At 44.1% G+C, this 27,867-nt stretch overlaps 1 protein-coding gene across 1 annotated transcript in view; it reads right to left on the bottom strand.

Moving 5' to 3' along the window:
* AMMECR1 (AMMECR nuclear protein 1) overlaps positions 1-27,867 on the bottom strand; it is a 216,607-nt gene that overhangs the window by 22,738 nt on the left and 166,002 nt on the right. The window contains exon 4 of the mRNA XM_088482851.1: positions 6,150-6,264. Coding sequence (XP_088338977.1) covers positions 6,150-6,264 — 115 coding nt within the window. The remainder of the gene's footprint in view (positions 1-6,149; positions 6,265-27,867) is intronic.

The following is a 27,867-nucleotide window of genomic DNA, read 5'->3' as shown; positions in this document are numbered from 1 at the left end:
CCATGGCGTAGCCCCGTCCTCAGCTCTGCAAGAAGTGTCTAACTATACAGAAGTGAGCCTGAGCTGTTCCTGCCTCATCTCTCTACAGTCCCAGGGAGCTCCACAAATCTGGTGAGTGTTTAACTATAAAGATTATTACAATTTCTCATGGCACCCCACACGTATAAAATATCTTGGAGTTTTCCACCATAAAGAGCCCTCTAAGGTATTCTCTTCTAAATTTTCTCCCTTTACTTTCTAAGCTGCGAACAGATCTTTAACTGGTCTCTCAAGAAGATTTCGTGGACAGGTAGGATAGGAATTATTAAAATGAATGTACTTCTGAAGGTTCTTTATTTTTCACAAACGCTCCCAATTACAATACCCCGTTCCTGGTTTACTACCCTTCACCGAATTGTTAGGGATTTTGTTTGGGCAGGCCGCAAACCTCGCTTCAAACAATAGTTACTTTGTAGGAGAAAACATCACGGAGGTCTACAATTGCCACATTTTCTCACCTACTACCATGCAGTTCTACTTACAAGGGTGATGGAATGGAGTACGTTATCCGACAGAAAGCAGTGGGCTGATATTGAGGCAGCTTTCTCTCCCTTCAGCAGACTTCCATTTTCCTTGGCCAGCGAACTTCCCCCGAGCGACCCATCCCTTACTGGGCCCAATCATCTCCTGTTGGGACCATCTCCGCTCACACCCTCTTCTTTCCCCTACCCCTCCTCCTTTAATCACCTTATTTGGTAATACGACATTTCCTCCTGGGATCCCAGCTAACTCATTTCGATTATGGCGTGCACATGGGGATTCTTAAAGGTTAACCATTTATTTGAAGATCGGAAATTATGAGTTTTCCCTCCGTTAAAGCTTAACGGGGTTTGCAGAACAGTGAGATTTGGAAATACCTTCAAATAAAGCACTTTCTCTCGCAGTTGAGCACTCCTAGTGCATATAGGTGGGGGACTACCCCATTTGAAAATATGTGTGTAGCTTGAGAGCCTCCGTCACACCCAGTGTCCTCGATTTATACAATGTTGATTGAATGCCTTTTTTCTTTTAGACCTAAATTTCTTTCTGATTGGGAATCAGATCTACGGGGTTTATGGGAGAGGATGATTTGCCAGAGGTCTTCAGAAATACTTACTCTGCCTCTTCAAATGCGTTAGTAATGGAGACACACTACAAAGTCCTCTCACGCTGGTACCGATGTCCTAGTCAGCTCTCTAGAATGTATCCAGGAGTGCCTAGCACCTGTTGGAGATGTGGGACGGAAAGGGGAACCCCTCTACATATCTGGTGGGAATGCTCTTTTCTTAGACCTTTTTGGGACAAAGTAATTGAAACGGTAAGTCTTATTCTCCAGGAAGATTTGCCTTCCTGCCCCAGCTTCTGGCTACTGAATCTCATTCGAAAACCCCATGCTCATTTCAAAAAGTCTATTACATCATATATTGAGTGCTTCAAAAGCCGTGATATCTGTCCACTGGAAGACCAGGTTGGCTCCCTCCATGTCGGAATGGTGTACAAGTCTTAATCATTATAGGTCTATGGATGATTTCATTTTACCCCATACAGATAAGGGCCAAAATTTCACTGTGACCTGGTATCCATGGTTGCATTATAAGGAGTCTGACCATTATAAGACGCTCAGTCGGGACTAAGGAAGATAACAAATAGACTCTGGTAGATATTTTGTAGTTCACTAGAAGCAGATGGGCGGACGTATTGTTTTTGCTATCTGGTTGAGGCTTTTTGGTATTTTTCACCTTTTTTCAATTTCCCTTTTTATTTTATTTTCATTCTGATAGAATTGTTTAAGATATAGTTTATGTTGAAAAATGTGATCATATTCTGTAATATTTTTATCAAACTGAAAAACCAAATGTTGATTCTGTTATGCTATTAATTGGAATTTTCATGTATGGAGATTTGATGTTGTATTAGGTTATTATCTTCAATAAAAACAATGCGTAAAAGAAAATTATTACAATAAACAAATATGTATAAGTTATAAAAATGATTAGAATAATAAGAATATTTTATATCAAATCTAAGGAGTATAACAGGGGAAGCTCTGTCCCCCCTGCCTACCCTGACTGCACGTCCGTGGTAACAAGACGGTGCTACCATTAGGAGGTACTGGACCATCCTCTACAGCCCTGACATCTATTTGGACCATTGAAGCAGCACCTGGGTGGAAGGCGATACACAACAGACAGTGAAGTCAGCAAGCCGTCATGTCCTGGCTTCAGGCGCTTGACACAGATTTTTTTCTATGCCAGGATAGATTCCCTTGGTGTACCGTTGGAACAAAATGTGTAGACAAGTATGGGAACTTTGGAAAAATAATCAGTACCAAGGCCATAATATTGATTGTACGTATATATATCTACAAGTTGAATACATTTAGGCAATGAGAGGTCTTGTTACCTTATTTATTGAACCACCCTCTAAGAAACAAAATATTTCACGAAGAAATAGTTTGCTCATGATCTGACAAAGTCTCAAAAAGGCTCAATGTTCTACTGGAAACAACACACTGTTTCTTTTGCTGTGTAAGTACAGTATGGGTTGTACAAGTGATTATTATTATTTTTTATTTATATGGCGCCACAAGGGTTCCGCAGCGCCTTACATAGTACATAAACATAGTGCACAAACATTGTACATAAACATAGTACATAAACAGTTGAGCAGAACAAGAAAACAGTGTCATACAGTTTAAGACACTACAAGACAAGTACATGGCATATAAACAATGCTGCAACAAAAGCAGGATGGCAAAAGTCACGGGTTAGGTGCTTTTGAGTATAGAGCAGATAATATAAGTAAAGAAAGGATAAGCACAAGAGGAAAGAGGACCCTGCTCGTGAGAGCTTACATTCTAGAGGGGATGGGCAAACAAACAGGGGTGACACTAATGGGGTAGACAGTGAGCATGGGACAGAGGGTTAGGATGACAGATGGGTGGATTCCTATTTTACAGTATGTGTGGAAGTCATTTGAATTAAGATTTACGCCACTGACATTCTACTTTAAGAGGCAGTTTTTGTAGGTGTCTGTGGAAAGCCAGGGCTGTTATATCAGTTTACGTGAAGTCTGACGGGTGGCTGAAGCCACTTCATGAAGGGCTATTTAGAGAGTTTGGTTATCGTGTGAACCAGCAGTCTCAGGTAAATGTAGAAATTGGTAAAAGTAGTTATTGTAAAGAGATGTTCAGATGTAAAATGATAAGTTGTGATCAAGTGTGAATTCTATAAGGCACATTTATTGATTTGGAGGGTGATGGGAGACGTGAGGTTTGCAGGATATTTATTCCATAGTAAATCCGCTGTATGTGTGTGGGGCCTGGATTTGGTGATATGTCACCAGATAATAAAAGCAGAAGGATGGAAAAGTAGATATAGTTGTAGGTGTGTAAAAGTTTTTTTTATAGTGACACAATAAGGCTGTAATTGTCAATTTTTGATGAAAAGAAAACTCAGTTTTTAGAGGAGGTGAGTGACTCAATAGGGCGGCAGTGTGTCCAGAGAGGGGAGATGCAGGGAGAGTTAGGGATGTTATATCCTTAGAGAAAATACAAAGGAGGGAGTTGAAAAAAAGAAATGTGTAGTACATGGTGAGTTTTAGGTTTGTTATTTTTAGACAAATTTTAAAGCAATCAGTTTCTTAATCTGAAATTACCTTAGATGTTGGTCAATGTTTGTTCAACTGTTTGATTAACTGTTATGTAATCACACTTTGTGCATTTAACACTTGGTGCTTTTAACCCCAGCTGCAAACAGCCCCAGCTGACCCTAGACTGGATATAAGGAGTGGTATCCCTTGATTAAGACAGGCTACAACTGACTCAATTGGCCTGCTGATCAAAGGAGATAACTTGCTCTGAGTTGGAGCAAAAACCAGGCCAGATATATACCATAAACTATGCTTCACTGACCAATACAGACTATACAGGAAGAAAAAAAAAATAAAAAATCTATGCAAGAGATACAGTCACATACATTTGAATCCACACACGATTGCAAGCATGATAAATATATATCTATGCAGGTGATAAAGATAACCATGAAGAAATCAGGTCCTCTGCAGAGTGATATATTCAAGTTCTCTAGGCATTTACATAAAAGTGCAGACAATCGCATAAACCTAGGTTACATGCATCTTTTTTTTATACTTTTTAAAAACCACTAAGGTTAGTAAATAAACACAGGATCACAATTGTTATTGCAGTAGTAGACGGTTTACTTCCTGTGATATATAGCAGGCCTGCTATTTAAAAAAAAAAAAAAAAGGACGACAAAGCTGGGGACCTCTGCAGAACAGCCATCGTGGAGAGAAAAGCAGCTGGTAAGTATCTAAATGTATATCAGATGAGATTAAGCCAAATCCCCTTTGATTCCATGAGCACAGCATACGTCGGTGAAATTATTCAAGCTGTCAATTTATTTCTATGGCCATTCCTGGAAATCACAACAGCTGCAGATAGTGCTACACCACTGAAAGTAGAACTTTGGAATTGCATATGCTGAAAACACAGGTACACAGCCCATCTAAACTAGGTATTTATGAATGCAGTGCATGCTTTCTTTCAGAAGGAAACAGGACACCAGTGGCTGAGTTAGAGAACACTGGGCTCCAGGTGTAAAAAGAAGAAAAAAAAAAAAAAAAAAAAAAAGAAGAAGAAAGTCGGCCTGCCACACCCAGCCGTATTCCACTTTCTACAGCCCCCATTGCCAGTAATGCAAACGCTCCATCACATTATGTAACAGTGTATAATGCAGACCTCTTCCCAGTTAGGTACCATAGCCTACTGCTGGGACAGTCAGCTCTCCAGCTGTGGAATGACAGACCCAGAACACTGACTGGAAAAACGCTGGGACTTTGAACTGATGGCTATCCCTGACTTAACAGAACTGTGGGGGTTATAAAAAAAAACTATTACAGAAAAAAACTCATTCATTCAAGCAGTCGTAATATTGGTAGACATAGCATGGTGCTGCTCTGTAAGAGCAGGAAATCCAAAGTACAAAGTAAACAAAAAATAAATACCCATAATTATAATAATGCTGGGCCACCTCTCAAACTTTTTAGACTGGTCGCAGGGCTGTCCTTCCTACAGATGACTTACGTTTAGTAACCAACACTCCAATGAACTCTGAGAACATCACAAAATGGAAAGCACATGGATAGTCAACCGTGTTCTCCTCAGAAAAGTTTGCATGCAGGGTGGCATTAAGTAGCAGCTGGATGGGGACAGTGTACTACCTCGCAATAATGAAAAATGTTGATACCATATAAAGACTCTTGCAGCTATTGCTCACTTTCTGGCTGAATAAAATAAATTAAATGATTTTAAAGACTCGTACGGTTATTACCCATTTGCTGACAGGATACAAATACATTTTTTAAGATTCTGCAGGTTATTGCCCACTTGCTGGCTGGACACAGATATAACGGTGTCCAGCAATAAATACTGAAACACTGTCAATGTCTGCACTCAACGTCTACCCTCTCTGCGATGTATCCACCACCCAAATGGCTCCCTGTCTCAGAAAGATGAGGTAGGAATCTCTGACTGCCTGTAAACATTAACATCAGAGAACCTCGGCTCTGATCAGAGACACCGTCACAGATCTTCCTCCCATCAGAGATTGCTCTCAAGTTTTTTATAGGCAGACCCAAATCAGACAGCTCTCCCAGAGTGAGCGATTGGCAAAGTGTAACCAGCTTTGCGGATATGTGACCAACCCATGTGTTTGGCCAGCAACCCATTAATGGTCAGAGGATGATGAGTGTTCATCCAGGTCCAGCCACCAATGGTTTATCGATGACTGAGCTTGGTGATGAAACCAATATGTGTTTTGCGCATGAGCTGTCGTAAAACACAAACCATCGGTGGCTCACCATTAATGGTTTCCTGTCATCTGGTTTTAAACCAACGATGGTGGAGCTGTTGATTGTCATCACAACCAACACAGAGCTCAGATAAGCCAATTAGAGCTCAGTTGAGCTCTGTATCCATCACACAAACAAAATGCTGGTTATGCTCTGCCGAAGGCTCACTCCATGGAAGCCATCGGATTGGTGCTGAATCTGAAGTAATTCGCAAGTCTAAAGGCAGAGAGACAGTAAATAGCTTGTTCAGCTCATCTTACCTCCCAGTCCAAGTAATCACATACATCTTCAAAGTTTGTAAGCAGAGACACTGAGCAGAATAGCCGTGGCAGCTCATCCCTTGTCATTGGGGGAAAACGGCTATCTTTAAGGGCACTAAAGAGAAAAAAATAAAAATTATGTTGTAAGTGGCTTTAGTAGCATAGATGAATATATGCTTTCAAATTATTCTAAACAAAACTCTGTGGGAACATTTTCTTAACCTCAAAAGCCTTGGCACTACGTGCAGCTATATTATACCAAATGAATGTGATGACTCGATCCTAAAAGAAAAAAACAAACACACCCAAACCATAAACCATTAAAGATGAACAAAGCTCAAAAATAAAATGTTTTTTTCAATCTCAGGGTATAAGTGAATGCAAGATCCCCCCTCCCCCAACTCACCGTGTAATTAGGTTATGCTGTTGTGCCATAGTAATTGTTGTCATCTGGCCAAAACCACTAGATATTAAAATTACTTTTTTTTGTTTTACCTCAATGTGAAAAAGTAGTTTATCAGTCTCTCCATGGACAGATCTACTGGATTATATAAGAACACATTTCCAAGCACATTTACTGATAGGAAAAAATTTATTACATATTAACTTACGTCGCAATGATTTGGATGTTACCTACCTAAATGCCAGTTTCTTAATCACTCTAACGCATCTGGCAGAGGTTCCTAGACTCTGCCATTACAGTCCTGATTTTAAGGCCATCCATGATTGAGTCCAGATGGTTAAATCAAATTGACTGAGGTACTAATGGTGCATGCACACGGTCAGATTTTCCTTCAGATCTGTACAATAACGATTTTAAAAATCATTCAATCGTTTATATCTGAAGGAAAATCTGACATATCTGACATGTTTGTTGGATGAACGATGCGCGTTCCTGCTTGTCAGATAACGATATCTGACATCTGATGTGTTTGCAGTCAGATTTGGACAATTCCATTCATTTTAATGCAGTCAAAAATCGTTCAAATCGTTGGTCAACCATTCATCTGACATATCTGACCGTGTGTATACACCATAAGTCACCTGTGCTCCAGAATGGATATCCTTAAACCCTGGACTCTAGCAGTGTTTTCCAATCTCGGTCCGCAAGGCACACTAACAGTCCAGGTTTTAATGATATCCATGCTTGAGCACAGATGGTTAAATCAAATAACTGAGTTATTAATTAAGACACCCGGATATCCTTAAAACCTGGACTGTCAGTGTACCTTGAGGACCGTGGTTGGGAACCCCTGCTCTAGCATATGGATTGTAAACCTAATAACTTGCTGTATTTATTTTCTACAGTGGGAAAACTGCTAAAGACCACGGGCATATATATTAGGTGTGAAAAGTCCCGTACTTTTTGCATGCCGCACTTTTCACCGACTTCACGTATTTTAGCCGCGGAAACTTTTTGTGCGTGCCCCCGCTATTCGCCGTATTCAATTCCAAAGCTTGCGAAAACGCGTCCCAGCGAAACTCAAAACAGGGGAAAAGTGCTGCCAGTTTTGGGGAAATCAGCCTGACACCCCCAAAAGATGCACTAACATTGGGGATCAGTATAGATGTCCCCGATTATCCCCCTGGAGCTATTTGGGGTACTTAAGTGCTTTCAATTGCCTCTATATAGCGTCTTTGCACAAGTGGTGAAGAATAGCATTTAGCAGTTTTGTTTTTTTTGGAGAAAATAACTAGTTCCATCAAATTTGGGGTACATGAAAATGGGTGCAAGCATAGTTAAAAAACGCAAAAGTGAAGTGTTAAAAAGCGTTAAAAATACACCTTGAGCAAGCACATGCAATCCAAAAAACACCTCCCCCATAAGCTTATTTTGCTAGTTTTTAAGTTTGTACCCCAACTTTGTGCTTTTTCTCCCCCATTTTCAAAGGGTTTTTTTAGGGTGTTCCTCTTTTTTGTTTTTGCATTTTGACGCAGTTATCCTTTGGGGGTCTGTCCGCACCTTTGCACCCCCAATACCGACTGGTATTTATAGGCAAAACTTTTTCACATATTACATTGACTTTCCGCGTACGCTTAAAGTCTTTGCAATTGAATACGGCGGAAAGTTTCCGCCTGACTAAATGACGTCATCCACCATGCTTTCACAGATTACGGCTTTTCACCGCTAATTGAATACGGCCCCACGCGTCCGTGGACATTTGAAGACCAATGCTTTTAAGAGCATTTTTTAAAACTCCTCTCCATGTACTTGTACAAAAAGCTAAGATTCTCAAACACAACAGTATTTAGTAAAACAACTCCCACCCAGGGGCTGGCTGGCAACTTTTAGCCTGGGGGGCAAATGCATGCAGGCGGCCCTGGCAGAGGAGTAGCGTGTAGCCAGGGTGCCCGAAGAACGTGTGTGCTACGGCGCCGCCCCCCCTCAAGTGTTTCAGGGAGGAGGCGGGTCCATATGGGATTAATGTAAGGTAAAAATAAAGATTAGGGGCAGCCCCCTGTCATAGTGCCCATATGCTGTGCCCCCGTGTGCCACAGGAGAGAACACCCTTATGCAGGCCTCCAGTAGTGCCCCCAGTAGAGGTCTCCCCTGTGCAGTGCCCCTTGTGCCCCCAGTAGTAAGCCCTTTATATAGTGCCCCCAACAGTGGTACCCCCTATGCAGTGCCCCCAGTAGCAATCCACCCCCCATGCAGTGCCCCCAATAGTGGTAACCCTTATGCAATGCCCCTTAAATAGTGGCCCCAGTTGTAGTCTCCCCCCTATACAGTACCCCCAGTATTGCCCTTTATATAGAGCCCCCAGCAGTGGACCCTCAATGCAGTGCCCCCAGTGGTAGTCCCCTCCCCCTATGTAGTGCCCTAGTAGTAGTCCCCTCCCCCCATGCAGTGCCCCTAGTAGTCGTCCCCTCCCCTTGTAGTGCCCCTAGTAGTAGTCCCCTCCCCTTGTAGTGCCCCCAGTAGTAGTAGTCCCCCCCCCCCTTTGTAGTGCCCCCAGTAGTAGTAGTCCCCCCCCTTTGTAGTGCCCCCAGTAGTAGCCCTCCCTTGTAGTGCCCCCAGTAGTAGCCCTCCCTTGTAGTGCCCCCAGTAGTAATCCACCCCCCCTGGTAGTGCCCCCCCAGTAGTCCCCCCCCCCCCCCAGTAGAGAGAGACTTAATAAACAAAAAAATAAAAACTTACCTGAAACTCCCGCTCCTGGTCCCGACGCTTCTACCGGCTCCTCCGGCCGCTTTGCATTATGGGAGAGACGTCGTCATGGCGTCTCTCCCATTACCCACTGCGGGAGCCGGAAGATGGCTCCCGCAGTGGGAGCAGCAGCAGCCGATGAGAGTCTGCTGTAATCAGCAGCCGCTGAGAGTCTGTCAAACACACAGCTGCCGACTCCGGCGGCTGTGTGTTTGTGCTTTGTGGCGCTGGCACTACACACGCGGTGCAGCCTGTGTCACAGTGACACAGACTGCCCGCAGCTCGCATGGCGTTGTGGCTCGGGGGGCACTTGGCACCCTGCCCCCACCAGTATATGCACATAGGTAAGAGAAGGGCAAACTAATTTCTACACTTACATCTTTTTTAAAAAACAAAAACAAACCAAGAACATGCAGATTTAATTGCATATGAAGCTTTTTCTTCCCTTGTAATGACATTTGAGTCAATTCAATAAGGAGTGATGCAAAAATCACTGTTTTAGCTCGATGTATGGGAGATGTGCATTGTGCATACGTATTCTTACTTTGTGCATTTTACCACTACATGGCTACAAAATAAAGTGTACAATGTTCAGGCAATTTAGTGACATTGCTGCATTCAAACGCCTGTGTTAGTACCATCCAACACATAGACGGTCAGACAGGAGCACCCCGGAGACCTGCAGCAAATTAACGGAGGAGTGAAGGATCGCATAAGGGACATGTGAGGGTTAGATAAGGAAAGGTTTTTCCGTACCTTCAAACCTGAAATAGGTGTGAGGTCTAAACATTAAATCTACCTAAAAGTTTTATAGAACGTACTTTACCCATCTTTGTGGACTGGGGACTCACTATTCCAAAATGGCTGGGTCCACGGGGGATGTGCTACAGAAGATGGTCTCTGGTGTTGTTGCCCTGGGGGATACCAGTCACAGCGCGCATATTATAAAAAATAAAAAAATATATATATATATATTCCCCCCTTCCACAGGAAATCCTGCATTGGCCCTGCCCAGTGCTGCGGTGACTGTTTGGTGCTGTGGCGGCTGGGGGAAAATTCCTGCGGCTGCTTCTAACAGTAAAGAGTGGTGGGCTGGCGGCCAGAAGGGGGTGCTACCGTTTGGCAAACAGTCGGGAGAGATGGGACAGCTGCTACTGCTTTAAGCCATCTACCCTTACCCCCGTCCTACCCCCAGCACTGCCTGCCCCCAAACTTCTCCTAGCCCCGAGTACTGCCCCAGCTGCTATCTACCCTTGCCCCTCCCTAACCCCAGCACTACCTTCCCCTAAACTTTTCCTTGCCACCCAGAACTGTGCCAGCTGCTAACTACCTTTGCCCCCTACCTACACCCAACACTGTCTGCGCCTAGTCCCATCCTTGCCTGCCTCTACCCCATTGCTACCTGCCCCCAGCACTGTCCCAAATGCTGCCTGTCCTCACCCCCCCTAATATGTGATGGGACCCAGAAAGTGCAGTAGTACCCCCATTTTTGTAAAGTGAGGGGTACCTGGGACCCACACCTTTTTTTCGGTCAGCGTGATCACAGTTGTTTTTTATGCTGCCGCTTACACACTATTAACATATTAAAGTATTGACACCTTTATATTAGCGCTTTCATTTTAAGATTTAGTTACCCCTACAAGACAGACTATAGGCTGAACATACACAAGTAGTCAGAGCCCTAAGGTTCCCCATACACAGCTAGCCATGGTAACTTAGCCCGAAGAGTAATCTATTCCCAACATTGCCACATACTGGTTCTCAGAGATACACACTCCAATATAAATCATCCCACTAATTACCCAACAACTAATTGATATCTCAGTGGAGTCAATCATATAGGAGTCAGTGGTCTTATTGGTCCATAAATGCTGTGATTCACTGCCATGTAGGTCTCAAAGTAACTTCCCAGCAGAACCTCAGTACGAATTATATTACACCTATACAACATACACAACAGACAAGTTAGAAGAGTGGTAACAGGATAAACTAGTGGCAATGAGAAGATGGGAATCTAGTGGGGGAAAATAGGTTGCAAGATAAATTGATGTCTTTGTCAATGGGGGCATTTCAATTCAGCACAATGTAGAATAGCCCCGGCAAGGAAACATGTTAATTTGCATTGGCCATGTCATGTTCATCAACTTTGTCATCTTTCCATTACCCAACAGGTAAAACATCGACTGCAGAGACTTTAATCCCGATTTACTGTAAATACAACTCGTGTGGCCCATGATTTATTTTTAAAAGCAAAAGCTTAAGCTCTCAAGTCCACAAGTTTAAAAGGGGGCGATTCAATTGACCGGGATGTTAGTTAGGGAGCTATTCAACTGTAGTCCAACTATATTCACTTAAGTCGGAGAATGACGGATGGTAAAACTCCGGAGTCTCCGGTTTGCAGGATAGCTGCTCACCTATCCTGAAAACCGGAGACTCATCTGCACCCTCCTGCTGCTGACTAAATATCCAGTAACCGGCAACTACCACCGATGCATGCTTGTTCCCTGCCATAAGTTTTACCACCAGGCAGCGGTGGAGTGACCTGTGATTAGTGCCGGCACATGTGGTCATGGCTTGGAGGCTGTTTGCTGGACTGCTCACGCCGCTGTCTGCTTTCCGGAGACGGGAGCCACGTGTATTTTGTGGCAGCGTCCGGCTGGCTCCTGTGCACATCGGATACCGCTGGTGAAGGGATCTTGCCGACTGGTATGCATATTTACAATACTGACACTTATAAACAGGTTCTTTTGAAGGAGCACTGACTGTAGCCAAATTCTTTACCAGCAAAATTAAAAAATACTACACTTTACAATCTAATTTTGATGGATTTAGTCGCTTCACTACAACTATACAAGAACGGTTAGAAGATCCTATGTCTAAAGAATCTCCGGAAGGTTTACTAATTTATTATTGAGAGATTCCAGTATAATAGTATCAATCCTTTGGATACAAACAAGCACTATCCGGATTATTTACTGGCAACAGTTACTTCTTTGTCTCCCCGAGACTGCTTGCTACATTTTCTGTTTTATTAAGAGTCTGATCAACTCTATTTTTATTGCAGTTTAATTGATTTACCAGTTATTTAATTTATTTATGCTCTCAATAATTTAAGTTATCAATGGTTTAAATATGTAATGCATTTTCATTTCTAATTTCATTATTTTTTATTATTAATATTTTCATTGCTGTACATTGATGGTTCATTTATATTGATTAAATATTTGTTAACATTTGACTTTTTGCCATATTGACGTCCCCACTTTAGTATTGGAGCGCAGTTTTTTTTTGTTTCTTGGTTTTTCTATGACGTTGACAATTACCTCATTTTTATACTGCTGCATCAATACTTGATCATCCTTCTTGAATTAGCGCTGGGTAATACTTTCTTGTTATAATTATACGAGACCTTACTTAAGCTATCTAAAATAATATGCAAGACAAGTAAATATGTTACTGGGTCAGTGACAAAGTAAAATATCAGTGAAAAGGCAGTTTATGAGTACAACTAGGAGGTAGATAACCTGGGAACGACCCCCAAAGTCTAATTGTTTGGGCTAAGGTTTCCATGGCAAGAATGAATATTAAGGGGGAAAGTGGGCAACCTTGCCTGGTACCATTAGTAATTGAAAATGTGTTGGACAAAAAGCCATTGCTGTAAGCTCAAACTGGTGGGTTCTAATAAAGGGCGGCTCCTTGAAAACCAAAAAGAGCTGAATTGGGACTATATGCGACATACCCTATCAAAGTCTTTTTCTCGGCATCTAAAGATAGGAGCACAAATTGTTCCTTAGTAAATGACAGTAGATGAAGCACATAAAAACCCTACAGGTGTTATCTGAGGTCTGTTGGTCCAACACAAAAGCTATGGGTGTGTAGTTTCTATGATTAAAGTGGTCTTTAACCGATTTGGGAATGGGAATATTTGAGTTTCTAATACATCAGAAGGTAAACTGCCTGGTCTTTTAGCCTCATTAAATAAGCTAACCAGAATAGGGGCTAAGGCAGTATTAAAGGTAGTGTCAAAAGAATTGATGAAGTCATCAGGGCTGGGGGCTTGATCTTTGGGGAGAGTTTTAATAACCGCCTCAAATTCTTCCACTGCCCACGGAGCATTAAGAAGGGTCAAGACTTCTGTAGATATGGAGGGCAGGTTTAGCTCAGTGAGAAAAAATGCAATATCTTCCCTTGTAGGTTTCAGTATTGTGGTGTCAGAAGATAAATTATACAACTGGGTATAATAGGCAAAAAAAATTTAAATATGCGCAGGGTTAATGACTTTATGCTTCTTTTCATTAAGTAGTGAATTGCTACGTTGCTCCATCGACTACCTTACACCAGTTCAACTCCATAAAATGTGGCCAAAATGCTCGAAATATTGTTGGCACTAATGTGTGGAAGAAGGTACACTCAAACTATTTTTACAACTGCACCTGTCTTCACCAATTTGGGTGTGTTTTTTTTTTACCTATTGTCAAAGGTAATCAAGGTGGTTATTAGCCCTGATCTGGCTTTTGCTCTTTTATATTGGAGTCCCCCATCTATTTCTAAATTTGAACGCCATCTATCAGCACAATTATTATTAGTGGCTAGAGTCACATTGGTTCAATTATGGAAATCTCCAGTTACCTAAAGTTATTATTAAAATTCAACATAACTTTGAAATGGAAACTTTTGAAGCACCATATTCTATGAAGTCTACCTCTTCGGCAACAAAATGGATTTCTTGGCATTTACATATCGTTAAAAGTGACGGAGCCAGAACGAACACCCTAGGTTAAACAAACTACCATATTATGTTTTATATTTGTATTTTGAATTATTGATTTAACTGCAGGGGGTAGTCTGTTTTGGGTCTTTCAGCCCTTTAACCTTTCTTTATCTCTAACCTTTTTGCATCTGTGAAGATGTGTGTATATTTAATTTTTGTATTCTATCCATTTAGGATTTAAATATATATGTAAACAGCTAATTATTAATTAGTTATGGAACTATATAATGCGTTACCCCTCCCCCACCATTTTCTTTTATATGAAAAAAATGGGATTTTGGTACCTACCGGTAAATCATTTTCTCTGATTCCACAGGGGACACTGAAGTTGCTTACGCTGGGGTATAAGTGTCGATAACTGGAGCCGCCACTTTAAATAATTTAGAAGTGTGAAGCTCCTCCCCCTCTATGCCCCATCAGCCCTCAGTTTAGAAAATGGAGACCAAGAGGAGATGTAGAACAGGTGGAGTAAAAGGGAGAGAAGAATACACAATAACCAAAACAAACAACATACGGAACAAACCGAACAGGCAGGCTAAGAGCGCAGAGGTGGGCGTCCAGTGTCCCCTGTGGAATCAGAGAAAATGATTTACCAGTATGTACCAAACTCCCATTTTCTCTTTCATCCACTAGGGGACACTGGAGGTGCTTACACTGGGGACGTTCCAAAGTTTTCCCCACGGGCGGGAGTGCTCTGCGGCACCTGCAGAACAAGACTGCCAAAACGGGATGCCGAAGTAGCAAACATATCAAATTTGTAAAACTTGACAAACGTGTGAACTGAAGAGCAAGTGGCCGCACGGCACAATTGGGACGTGGATGCTCCTCTACCGGCCACCCATGACGCACCCACAGAACGTGTGGAATGAGCCGAAATGGACGAATGAGGCCGGCGGTCGGCACCAACATAAGTCTTGTGAATAGTCAGCCTGATCCAACGTGCCAGAGTCTGCTTAGACGCTGGCCAACCCCTCCGAACCGCATCGGCGAGGACAAAAAGCGACTCAGACTTACGGAGGGAAGCAGTCCTGTTAATATAGATGCGGAGAGCTCTAACCACATCCAAGGTAGAAGAACCAGAGTCTTCCACCAAAGACGGAACTACAATAGGCTGATTAATATGAAAAGCCGACACTACCTAGGGAAGGAAGGCGGCTACCGTCCAGAGTTCCGCCCTATCAGCATGAAACAAGGTAAGGTGGCTTATAGGACAGAGCACTCAATTCCGAAACTCTACGAGCCGAAGCTAGAGCCAGGAGGAGTAACGTTTTCCAAGACATATACTTCATATCAACCTCTTCCAAAGGTTCAAAAATGGACGACTGAAGAAACAAAAGCACTAAGTTCAAGTCCCAGGGAGCTATCGGAGGTACAAAAGTAGGTTGCACACGCAAGATCCCCTGAAGAAATGTCTGCACCTCAGGAATGAGGGCCAATTTCCATTGAAAGAAAATGGAAAGGGCACAAATCTGCACCTTTAAAGTTCCAAGACGAAGGCCAGAATCCAGACCCGTCTGAAGAAAAAGCAGAAACCGGGACAACCGAAAAGTCCTAGATGGAAGATCCCGACTGGAACACCATGAGATAAGAACACCAGATGCGATGATAATGCGCAGCCGAAACTGGTTTCCCGGCACGTAGCATGGTGGGAATGACAGACTCTGGGATTCCTCTGCATCTTAGGATATCGGTTTCAAGAGCCACCCCGTTAAATGTAGTTGCGCTAGGTTGGGATGTACGAAAGAACCCTGCTGTAGCAGATCTGGGCACAAAGGAAGGGGCCATGGATCGTCTGGCAATAGGGTCAGAAGGTCCGCACACCAACTTCTCCGAGGCCAGTTCGGAGCCACGAGAATGACAGAGGCTGACTCGTGTTTTAGCCTTTTTAGCAGACGAGGAAGAAGTGGAATCGGAGGAAAGAGGTAAACTAAGTCGTAGTTTCACGGAACTGTCAGAGCGTCTACTGCCACCGCCTGCAGATCTCGAGTTCTTGACACGTATACCGGGAGCTGACTATTCAATCGTGACGCCATGGAGGTCCACCTGAGGACATCCCCATCAACTTATCAGCGCGTTGAACACGTCTGGATGAACCTTTCATTCCCCGGGATGGATATCCTGGCGTTTTAGGTAATCTGCTTCCCAGCTGTCCACCCTCAGGATGAATACCGCCGACAGGATTACTGACTGGCTCTCGGCCCACCTGAGGATCTGAGTTACTTCTTGCATGGCCATGCGACTCAGAGTCTCTCCTTGGCGGTTGATGTATGCAACTGCCGTCGCGTTGTCGGACTGAACTCTTACCGGACGAGTCCTTAGAAACTCTGTTGCTTCTATCAGAGCATTGTAAATCACTCTGAGTTCCAGCACATTTATGGCCCACTTTTGTTCTAGAGGGGACCATCGACCCTGAAAGTGATAATCGAGGACTACTGCTCCCCATCCTCGAAGGCTGGCATCAGTTGTTACGATGATCCAGTCCCACACTCCGAAGTTCCGGCCCGCTAAAAGATTGTTGGATTGTGTCCACCAGAGAAGGGCCACTCTGGTAGCTGGGCTCAGACGGATCTGTCGATGTAGAAGCAGATGAGACCCTGACCCCTGTGTTAGTAGGTCCAGCTGAAACACCCTGGAGTGGAACCGCCCGAACTGTAGTGCCTCGAAAGCAGCTACCATCTTCCCCAGGAGACACAGACAAAGAAGGAGGGACACCTTCTTTGGTCTGAGGACCAGCTGAACTAACAACCGGATATCCCAGGCTTTGTCTAGTAGAAGAAAGATCCTCTGTGATGCCGTATGTAAGATCATGCCCAGAAACAGGAGCTTCTGGGATGGATTGAGATTTGATTTCTTGAAGTTGATTATCCAACAGTGTTGGATTAGAGTCTGATTTGTCAGTAAGGCATGACTTGTAAGAAGAGATACCGATTGCGCCTTGAGTAACAGGTCATCCAAATAAGGGATTATGTTCACTCCCGATGACCGAAGGAGAGCAATCATGACTGACATGAGTTTGGTGAAGATGCGGGGGAGCAGAGGATAACCCGAACGGCAATGCCCGAAACTGATAATGATCTTTCAATATGGCGAAACGCAGAAAGGCTTGGTGTGGTTCCCAGATGGGAACATGGAGATTGGCATCCTTGATATCCAGGGATAATAGGAACTCTCCTGGTTCCAAGCTTGTAACCTGCAGAGACTCCATTTTGAACCGATACATCTTCAGATACAGGTTCAATGACTTGAGGTTCAAAATGGGCCTGACCGATCCATCCGGTTTGAGTGCTACAAACAGGTTTGAGTAGAACCCCAAACCTCGTTGATGTTCTGGAACCAGAACTAGCAGATGATACTACTAGAGACTGGATAGCCTCCTGTAGAACCCTGGCCTTGTCTGCAGGTATTGGCAGACTAGTAGTGAAGAACCGAGGTGGACCTCGAAGTCTATTCGGTACCCCAGGGAAATTAGTCTGCGGATCCACGGTTCTGGAGAAGTCTGGTTCCAAACCGAAGCAGATATGCGAGCAATAATCTGACTGATATCTTTAGAAGCTTCTCCCAAGTAAACTGCAGATTCACGGATGTGTTCTGCTAGTAGACGTAACTCTGCTCTGGAGTACCTGAGTCCAAACCTGTAATCAATTGGTCGGCCCAGCAAACCACCGCCTTGTTAACCCAAGTGGTAACAAGTGTGGGCCTAAGTTGAGCACTCGCTGCAGATAAATAGATCTTAGCGTTGTCTCCAACTTACGATCCGATGGATCCTTTAATACTGTAGCTCCCGGTAGTGGGAGTGCCGTTTTCTTTGAGAGACGGGAGACAGACGCATCTACTGGAGGAGGTGTTTCCCACTTCTCCATCATGGATGATGGAAAAGGGTAGCTAGACGAAAACTGGCGCGGAATTTGGAACCGCTTATCCGACTGTTTCCAGGCCATTGAGAGCTGTTGCTGAAGTTGCTGTTAGAACGGAAAAACCGCAGAGCTCTAAGGTTGTTCATGAAATAATTCAAACTCCTGTGATGCAGGAATTATATCCTCAGGTAAATTCAGGGTCTTTCTGACCGCCAAAATTAGAGATTCCACCCCGGGAGAGGTTGACTAACTCCTGAGGAGTATCGTCCTGTAAAGCATCCTCCAATTCCCCTTCTTCGGTATCCTCCGTAGCTAGAAATTCCTCGTCCAACTCCTCTGACAAGAAAACAGTCGTCAGAGTACGCTTTTGGGTCGGTCTCTGGTAGGAAGTGGAGGGTGCAGACGCCACTGTGCCCATAACCTGTACCAAGGTGTCTAGAGACTTGGTTAGCCCCGCCACCCAGGGAGGTTGAGACTTACGTGCCTCAGCTAACTCTGACGCTAAGCCTCACATAACTCCTACCATGTCAGCGGCCCATGGAGGAGCAGGTGAGGCAGTAATAGGTGGATCACTTGCTAAACAAGCATCACATAACGTGGACCCAGTGGCATGCGGCTTGGTTAGTTTGTTGTTACTTTGAACAGACAAATATCTTCTGAGAAGCCTTAGTTCTGTTTGACATGGATATACAGTCACTCCACACAGAAGGACAGAGTATAGACAGAATAAGAGAATAAACAGAAGGCTGGTTTGGGACACAGAGGAGGAGTACACCCCACTCCCTTCCCACAGATCAGAATCCCAGTGAACTACTCACAGCCTCTGTACCAGGGATGTAGTCAGGTCAGCCTTCTGTGTAATCCTTTGCCAAGGATCCTGTTAAAACTGCACACTTCCTGGTTGAAGGAGAGATGCAGCATTAGTAACAAGAAAAACGGCAGCCACGCTGTTTTACACAGCCGCTTGCCGCTTAGAGGAAGAGAGCCCGCGCTGCCGAAGCTCCGCCCCCTTTTATGCTTCGAGGGCTTCAAAGATGGCTGCTTGTCATTTCCTCCCCCTCCGCGCTAAGCTGCGTGTTGTCAGTGGGGAGAGGGAGAAGCAGGAAGCCGCGCTGTAGCGCTACTCTTCCTAACCCAGCGCAGGCACTTCTTACTAAGTGCTGAGATAGTGCTGGGCAGCAGGGTGGAAGCCGGGGGATGTGCAGCGCTGATACTCACTGCGTGTCCCCGCTGAGGTCTCTCTCTGCAATTGTTCAGCACTTCTTCCTGTGCTGTGGCAATAAGGAGCTGTCAGTGCTTTTAATGTAAGCACTGTGCACTCCTTCCTGCTTCTAATAAGACAGGGCGCCAGGTACCCGGACCCCACCTTTGAAGAGGTGACGAAGGGTACCTATGTAAAAAGATGTAGTAAAATAATAAAACCTATAATAAATAATAAATGTATTGCTGGATCACAGCAAATTGTGACCAGCTCCTAGGGCACATTTTCTAAACTGAGGGCTGATGGGGCATAGAGGGGGAGGAGCTTCACACTTCTAAATTATTTAAAGTGCCGGCTCCAGTTATCCACGCCTCTATACCGCAGCGTAAGCACCTCCAGTGTCCCCTAGTGGATGAAAGAGAAATTATTCATTAAAAATAAATGTAGTAAAAAACAAATCAAGTCATGTGATGTGTATACAGCTTTTTGGGCTTCCTTGTGTGTGATGCAGCTGAATATGTATTGCCCTATTCATGGCCATACTTGAAAAAAAAAAACAAAAAAAACTTGACGAGCAAGCACATTTCCTGAAACATTTTAGGATTTCGTCACAAACACTGAACTATAGAGTACATCGGAAATAGTCCTAACTTGCAGACACAACACACAGACTTTACAGGAAGTGAACAAAGCCAAAATCTAATAATCTGAAGGATGCAACTTAACGGTGACATACATCCCTACTCCTTAGTTACAGATTCATTAAGTAGACCTTGGGAATGTGTTCAGCTAACAGATTGGATCTTTAAATAGAAACCATTCTCCATCAAGGGCAAATGTCCTCTGTATAAAACTCAAAGGATTTGCACAAAAACATTGTGAATGCCTGTATATGAGGTCAAGGGCACTCAGTATCTTGTCTGACAGTAACTACTGTGCTCTGGATTCTTTTGCAGAAACTTCCAATTCAAGGTTTCATTTCCATATTCAACCTTAGAATCTCAGCACTATACATGGCGAATAATAATCCATCATCTTGATCCAATAGTCTAGGGAGCAGCAGTAAACAGAATGAGATTTTCCTTAATGTGGGATGCTAAAAGTATCTGCGTACATAAATTAACTACAGCCATATACAGTTATCTATTGCTGAATAATGCAATTACAGCTATAAAGAGGAAATGGTTACTAGCTTTAATAAGATAGTAGAAAGGTCTAGGAGGAAAGGTTTTTATGTTCAGAAAATCAGGACAAAAACTAGATATGTGAGGTGGTTAAAGGGACTATTTAAAAAAAAAAAAAAAAATTGATAGTGGTAAAACTTTGATTTAATATTCTTGTAAATAATTAAGTTTAGTTACACCTAAAATTACATCTCTCCCCAAACTTGGCTAAATCTCCCTCAGAGTGACTGAAAACTTCCTCTGAGTAAGCTGTGGCACTTTGTCTTAAGGTGCGTACACACGGTACGATTAAAATGGACGATATGAACTATATCGAACATATCGTTATCGTTCATATCGTCCATTTTTCGGTGCCAAACGACCTGCGATGCGCGGGCACGTATGGTCGATAACGATCATCGCCCGTGCATGCAGGCCAACCTGGTCGATATCGACCAGGTTACTATAGGGACGTCATTGGCGACTAGTAGGTGGTGTGCTGGATGATCGATAGTTCAGCACACCCGGGAGTTCGAACAACGATATCATTATCGTTGTCGATTGTCCAGTCTGTACGCACCATTAGTGATGGCAGAACAGCTGAGTGAGATAATTTTCGAGAGGATTTTAGTTATTTTCAAAAACAGAGCAGGTGGTTGTTTTCATTAACACTTTTAAACCCAAAATGTCACACATGCCATGCTAAGGCAGACCTTAACACATTAGCCCACCATCACATAAAACTCTTGTACCCACGTATGCATATCTAAAGGTGGGCACACACTTGTGCGACCAGCAATCGTGCTGCTGTCCAGGGACATAGATTGCTGGTAAACACTAAATAGATTAAGGAAGGACGCATCACTTGCTCTGTCCCTCATTAAAATGCATGGCGACGCATGCAATATTGTCAGGTTTGATGTGCAGCACATCAGACCTGACTATGTTGCATGTGACTGCGGGAGCGCGCATACACACTGTACGATATGTCGTTCTGATTTGCCCAAAACGCCCAAATTGGAATTGCATCGCTCCAGTGTGTACCATGTAGCCAGCATTAAACTCTAGATTACCGTTAAATTACACACTGGGGTTTACAACTATTAAAGAATGGGACAATAATACATTATGGAAGCAGCAAACTGCCTCATGCCTGCTCGGGCCAGTACAATATTAGTGATCTAAGACCACCTGAAGTAATCTAGGTGAACATCAGGGTTTTACAAAGAATTGCTATAGCAGGTTACAAAAATATCAAAGTAATAGCGACCCGGTACCAGCAGTGATGTATAAATACTAAGTGTCAAAATGCTGCACACCTATACGAAAGAAATTTGCCAATCCACTCAACAAAAAAATATATATGTATAAGGTAGCACTATAAAGACACAATAATATAGAGATCCAATATCCCTTTTTAATTACCATAAGACAATCATATTAAAATATATTTCATTAAACATAATACATGCACATAATAAAAATTAAAAAATAATATTTTTTTATTTTTATTATGTGCATGTATTATGTTTAATGAAATATATTTTAATATGATTGTCTTATGGTAATTAAATAGGGATATTGGATCTCTATATTATTGTGTGTCTTTATAGCACCACCTCATACATATTTATCTTTTTGGTTAAAAAAATATGTCCGTCAATGACCAACGGGGAGCCAGGTTCTCTTTCCCAGAAACCCAAGGTGTTGGAGTGTGGAAAAGAAGGTGGGGCATATAGGGGGACTGTCAGGACTTTTGCTGCCCATGCCTTCCTCAGACTGAGTACTTCTCCTGTTGCCTTATTAGTATAACAGGAGAGGGACGTTTAATCCTTTTGGGGCCACTCTGAGTAGTGTCTGCCAGACCTGGATACCAGCAGTATCTGCTGCCACAGCTCTGACCAGCTAACGAGAAGTAAAGAGGCACATATAGCAACAGGTAAGGTGTGGCACTGGGCACACCACCAGATCCTGACTTTAGAGACCAGTGACTGGTGGGCTGACTCCTAGCAGCATTGTACTCCATTACAGTCATATCCCCCTGTAAAAGCATGCCTTATAGACCATTATCTTTGCTAATTTTCCAAATATCACAATCTCTAACTTACTGTGGTTCTCCCTTTGTGCAGTGCGAGCAATGTTAATTTTGATAACCAGCAGTAGAAAAGGTGGACTGAATGAGAATTATGTATAAGGTAGGTGCAGACTGCCGGGCTTTGTGAGACCATGGAAAATATGTGATGGGGCAGTAGATGGTAAGGTGCTGTAAGGTGGTTATTGTATATTGCTTCCTTTATTTTATATCAGTCACTAGAACAGTTTGTCAGACAGGGCTGGAAGGTGATATATTTAATTAGAATTCTTAGACATGATTATTTCATTACACATTTAAACTGCATCCCCATTGGATAAACACTCCTGCAGTATGTTTGCCAAGTCCATTTTGCGTTGCTCTGAGTGGTTAGGAAACTTGGGGTAACTTGATTGCACTTTCCCCCAGGCTAAAAGCTGCCACCAGCAACTATTCACGTCTGTAATCTTAAGGACATTACATAGTATATTTCACTGTAGCTCTTCATTTTAAGCACAGAACATTAACTCCCCAAGAAGACTGAAGCTGGGAACACCATGAAATAGAAGAATGCTTAGCTGACAGCCAAGCCTTGTGCGTCATATCATGGATCATTCCAAGAACATAATTGTGTAGTTTTAATTCTATTCTCTACGAAAGGTGACAGGGGTCAAAACAATTGTTAAGTAGAAGCCCAAACATACACTTTTAAAATATTTTTGTGTTACAATGGCTATTGCGCAGGTCATGAAAACTAATTGGACATCAATGGGAAAATACTAAAAAACCTAATTTAAATGCCAATAGTAAGCATGAGCATTGTTTCAATACAAAGCTGAAGTTAAGGCCACTATTTTTCCCCATCAGTTTAAATACGAGTCTGACACTAATGTTACATTTTGATGATGGGATTTAGCTACATATGGTTTAACTGATCCTACCTACAATGTGTTTACACAGGATGGAGGTAAAACACTCTTCTGACTGGCTGCAGTTCATCCTAGCCTCACCCAGGGCATCAACCGCACGTACAACCAATACGTTCACAGATCTAACCCTATAAACCTCCCCTTTAAGGAAAGACATCAACACTTTAAAAACCCAACTACTGAAATAGCGCCACCATTATAAAACAGTCACGTCATTTCATTTTAGTAAAGAAAACCAGTGTGATGTTTGGAAGGAAGCGATAATGACACAATTACAAGTGTAATGTCATGCTAGTAAGACTATACTCCCACACAGCATGAGCTCACTTGTGTATTATTTTCACATTTTGTCAAATTAAAGGGGGGGGAGGGGGGGGGGCTGGCATTCAGAAGACAGCACACGCTCTACATACTATTTCAGTGTTGCCTCCAGCCTAATATATGGCCCACACCCCCACACCCTGCAGACTCAGATGTGAAGATAAAGGTGACTACAGAGCGTTCTGCCACCTAGATAATTTCACGAAATGAAAGTTTGAAATGATTCATCATAAGCCCAATGGATTTCCTGAACTAGTGGTGAAATCAGGCCCCTTTTTATAAGAACACAACAATACTATCTTGTGACTTGTTAATTAGTCTACTCTGTTACATAGAAAAGGAAAATCTTTTTTCCTTTACATTTTGTAATAAAAAAATAGGAGTTATGGTATGACATACCTTTGTTAACTCCTTTTCTTCGTGGTCCATGGGGTCCACAGCCATCACATTGGGGTTTATGGATTCATCCAGGCACCAAACAGTTAATCGAAGCTCTCAGCTTGCAGGATGCACTAGGTCCTCCCCCATATACCCCGCCCCTGGTCACAGGGTGTCAGTTTGTCACAAAGCCCACCACAAGAAGGCAAAAAGAGGTAAGAAGGAAGGACATATGTTCTCTAGACATTCTCTCACAACGAGGGAAACACTTAAGAGATACAACAAAACTACCCATTAACACTAGGTGCGTTAGGATGGGTGTCCTGTGGACCCCATGGACCTCGATGAAAAGGAGTTAGCAAAGGTATGTCATACCATAACCATTTTCTTCTTCGGGGTCCATGGGGTCCACAGCCATCACATTGGGGATATACCCAAGCAGTACTCCTAAGGGCGGGAACGCTCCTGTGTCTCGGAAGAAAGGAGGATCCTGCGCCCAAAGGAGGCATCCTGAGAGGCAAAGGTGTCAAATGCATAATATTTTATAAAGGTGTGGACAGACGACCACGTGGCTGCCTTACACAATTGTTCCGCAGACGCGCCCCAGCGGGCCGCCCATGAAGGACCCACAGACCGCGTAGAGTGTGCCCTGATCGAGTCTGGCACCCTACGACCCACCTGAGTATATGCCTGTGATATGGTCATACGAAGCCCTCTTGCTAAAATCTGCTTATTGGCTGGCCATCCCCGCTTATGGCAGCCATAAAGAACAAAAAGAGAATCAGACTTCCTCAACTTGCTGGTGCGCTCCACGTAAAGCACGCACAACATCCAGGGAAGCCTCACCTAAGGACAGCCCTGACACATGAAAAGCTGGGACCACAATTTCTTCGTTTATATGAAATCGCGATACCACCTTAGGGAGATATCCTGCTCGGGTCCGCAGCACCGCTTTCCTGGTGGAAAACTAGAAAAGGAGAGCGAACTGACAAGGCTGCCAGGTCGGACACCCTACGAGCAGAAGCAATGGCCAAAAGAAAAATTGTTTTTGCTGTTAACCATTTGAGATCTACCGACTCCAATGGCTCAAAGGGGGAAGCCTGTAAAGCTTTAAGAACTAAAAGACAGGTCCCATGGTGCTACCGGAGGAACAAACGGAGGCTGCACCCTCAAAACCCCCTGAAAAAGGTTTTTACATCAGGCAACGAAGCAACCCTATGCTGGAACCAAACTCCAAGCGCAGAAGCCTGCACTCTTAGGGAGGCCAGGCGAAGACCCCGCTCTAACCCTGACAGGAAAAAAGCGAGTACTCGGGAGATCCTAAACACATTAGGATCATATTTTCTCAGTTTGCACCACTGAAAAAAAGCACGCCAAACCCTATAGTAAACCTGGGCCGAAGAAGGCCTTCGTGCCCTCATCATGGTCTTTATAACTGGCTCTGACAATCCTTTGGCTCTTAACACAGAGGCCTCAAGAGCCATGCCGTCAAAGCTAACCGAGGGAGATCCAGATACCAGCAGGGAACCTGTAGCAGCAGATCTCCCCTGAGAGGAAGTGGCCAAGGCGTGTCCACTGAGAGGTTTTGTAGATCGGTGAACCAATGGCGCCTGGGCCAAGCAGGGGCTATCAATATCACCATGGTGTCTTCTTGTTTGAGTTTTCTGACCACCCTGGGAAGAAGAGCTAGAGGCGGAAAAAAATACGCCAGCCCGAACTTCCACCATACTGACAACGCATCCGTGAAGTCTGCCCGTGGGTTCCTGGTCCTGGACCCGTACCTGGGGACTTTGTGGTTGCGATTTGAGGCCATAAGGTCTATCTCTGGAAGACCCCATCTGTCCACCAAGACCTGGAATACCTGCGGGTGGAGAGCCCACTCCCCCACGTCTATGTCCTGCCGACTTAGAAAGTCTGCCTCCACAATTTGTACCCCTGGTACAAAATCTGCCGTTATCGCAGGAAGATGACGTTCTGCCCATACTAGGGTCCTTGACACTTCTGCCATGGCTCCCCGACTTCGGGTGCCTCCCTGCCATTTTAGGTAAGCTACCGTGGTAACATTGTCGGACTGTACTTGCACCGGCCTGCCGTGCACAAGATCCTGGGCTTGTACCAATGCCTTGAAAACTGCCCTCAGTTCCAGTACATTTATGGGTAGACAACTTTCTGCCCTTGTCAATCTTCCCTCGAAGACATGCGGGCCTAACACTGCTCCCCAACCCCGAAGACTGGCATCGGTGGAGAGTCCAATCCGATATCCAAAACGGCCGACGCTGGTTGAGGTGGTCCGTCCGTAGCCACCAGGACAGGGACAACCTGACCTCTGGGGAGAGGTAGATCTTCTGAGATTTTATCGATCGATAATCCCTGTTCCAGCGTGAGAGAACCCACCATTGCAACGGCCGGGAGTGGAACTGTGCGTATTGCACCATGCTGAAGGTGGATACTATTGACCCCAGCACTCGCATGGCCGCATGCACTGATACTTGCTTGTTGTGTAAAAGATTGCGTATGCGCCCCTGTAGGACCGCAATCCTCTCTTCCGGTAAATACAATCTCTGCTTTACAGAGTCCAGTCGTGCTCCTAAGTGCATCAACTGTTGTGCTGGTTGAAGGAAGGATTTCTTCCAGTTCACAATCCAACCGTGCCTATGCAAACAAGAGATTGTCATTTCGAGATGCCTCATCAACTCCTGCGGAGACTGCCCTAGCAGAAGGAAATAGTCTAAGTAGGGCAAAACGCTGATACCCTGGCGTCTGAGGGCTACCATTATCACCGCCATGACTTTGGTAAAAACCCGGGGGGCTGTGGACAGGCCGAACGGTAATGCCTGAAACTGAAAATGGTCCTGCCCTACTGCAAACCGCAGAAACTGTTGATGGGATACCACAATGGGCACATGTAAATAAGAGTCTTTAATATCGAGGGATACCATGAAGTGCCCCGGTTCCAAGGCTAATACTCTTGACTTCAGGGTCTCCATATGAAACCTGGGTACCCATATGAACGTATTGAGGTCCCTTAAATTTAGAATTGGTCGGAAGGACCCATTTGGCTTCCGAACCAGAAACAGGTTGGAATAAAACCCTTTTTGAACCTGTTCCTGTGGCACTCGGACAATCACCCCTGTCTTCAACAGGGAGAGAACACCTTGCTGTATAGCCAATGCTTTCACAGACCCCACAGGCAGGGGTACGGAAAAAAACCTTTGGGGCGGACTTCTCCAAAACATTAGGGCATAACCCTGGGAAACTATTTCCCGAACCCAGGCATCTGTTGTTGTGAGACGCCAGACGATCGAAAACCGAAGAAGTCAGCCTCCTACCCTGGGATCCCCCAGGGGGAAGCCCGTCCCATCAGGCCACGGGTTTATCCTGTGGCTTGGAACCCGGGCGTTTGGTTTACCAGGGATTTTTGGGTGATGGCTTTCTACCAACACCTGCTCTACCAAAAGGCTGCCCTCTGACCTTCCCCTGAGGCCGAAAGGAAGAAGACCTTTGTCTAGACCCTGATGCTGAGGGTAACCCTGCAGCCTTACAGGCTGCCACCGAGGCTACAATTTTGTACATTTCCGAACCGAAAAGGACTACACCTGTGAAGGATAGACACTCTAAGGCCCTCCTGGATCCTGAATCAGCCTTCCAATCTCTTAACCATAATGCTCTACGAGCGACCACAGAGGCTGCTGAAGCTCTGGCAGACAATATTCCTGCATCTAGAGCGGCCTCTCCAAGGTAAGAAGAAGCCTCCGTCACATAGGAAACTATATCCTGCTGTTCTTTGGACAACTCAGGTAAGGACTCAGCCAAAGCCTTCATCCATTCTTCTATGGCTCTAGCCACCCAGGCTGTAGCCATTGCCGGCCGGGTAGCTGCCCCTGA

This window comes from Taudactylus pleione, unplaced genomic scaffold (assembly GCF_031769625.1).
Source record: "Taudactylus pleione unplaced genomic scaffold, aTauple2 ptg000296l, whole genome shotgun sequence".
Classification (NCBI taxonomy): Eukaryota; Metazoa; Chordata; class Amphibia; order Anura; family Myobatrachidae; genus Taudactylus; species Taudactylus pleione.
Note: the sequence above shows the minus strand (reverse complement) of the source record. Positions and strands in the feature narration are given on the sequence as shown.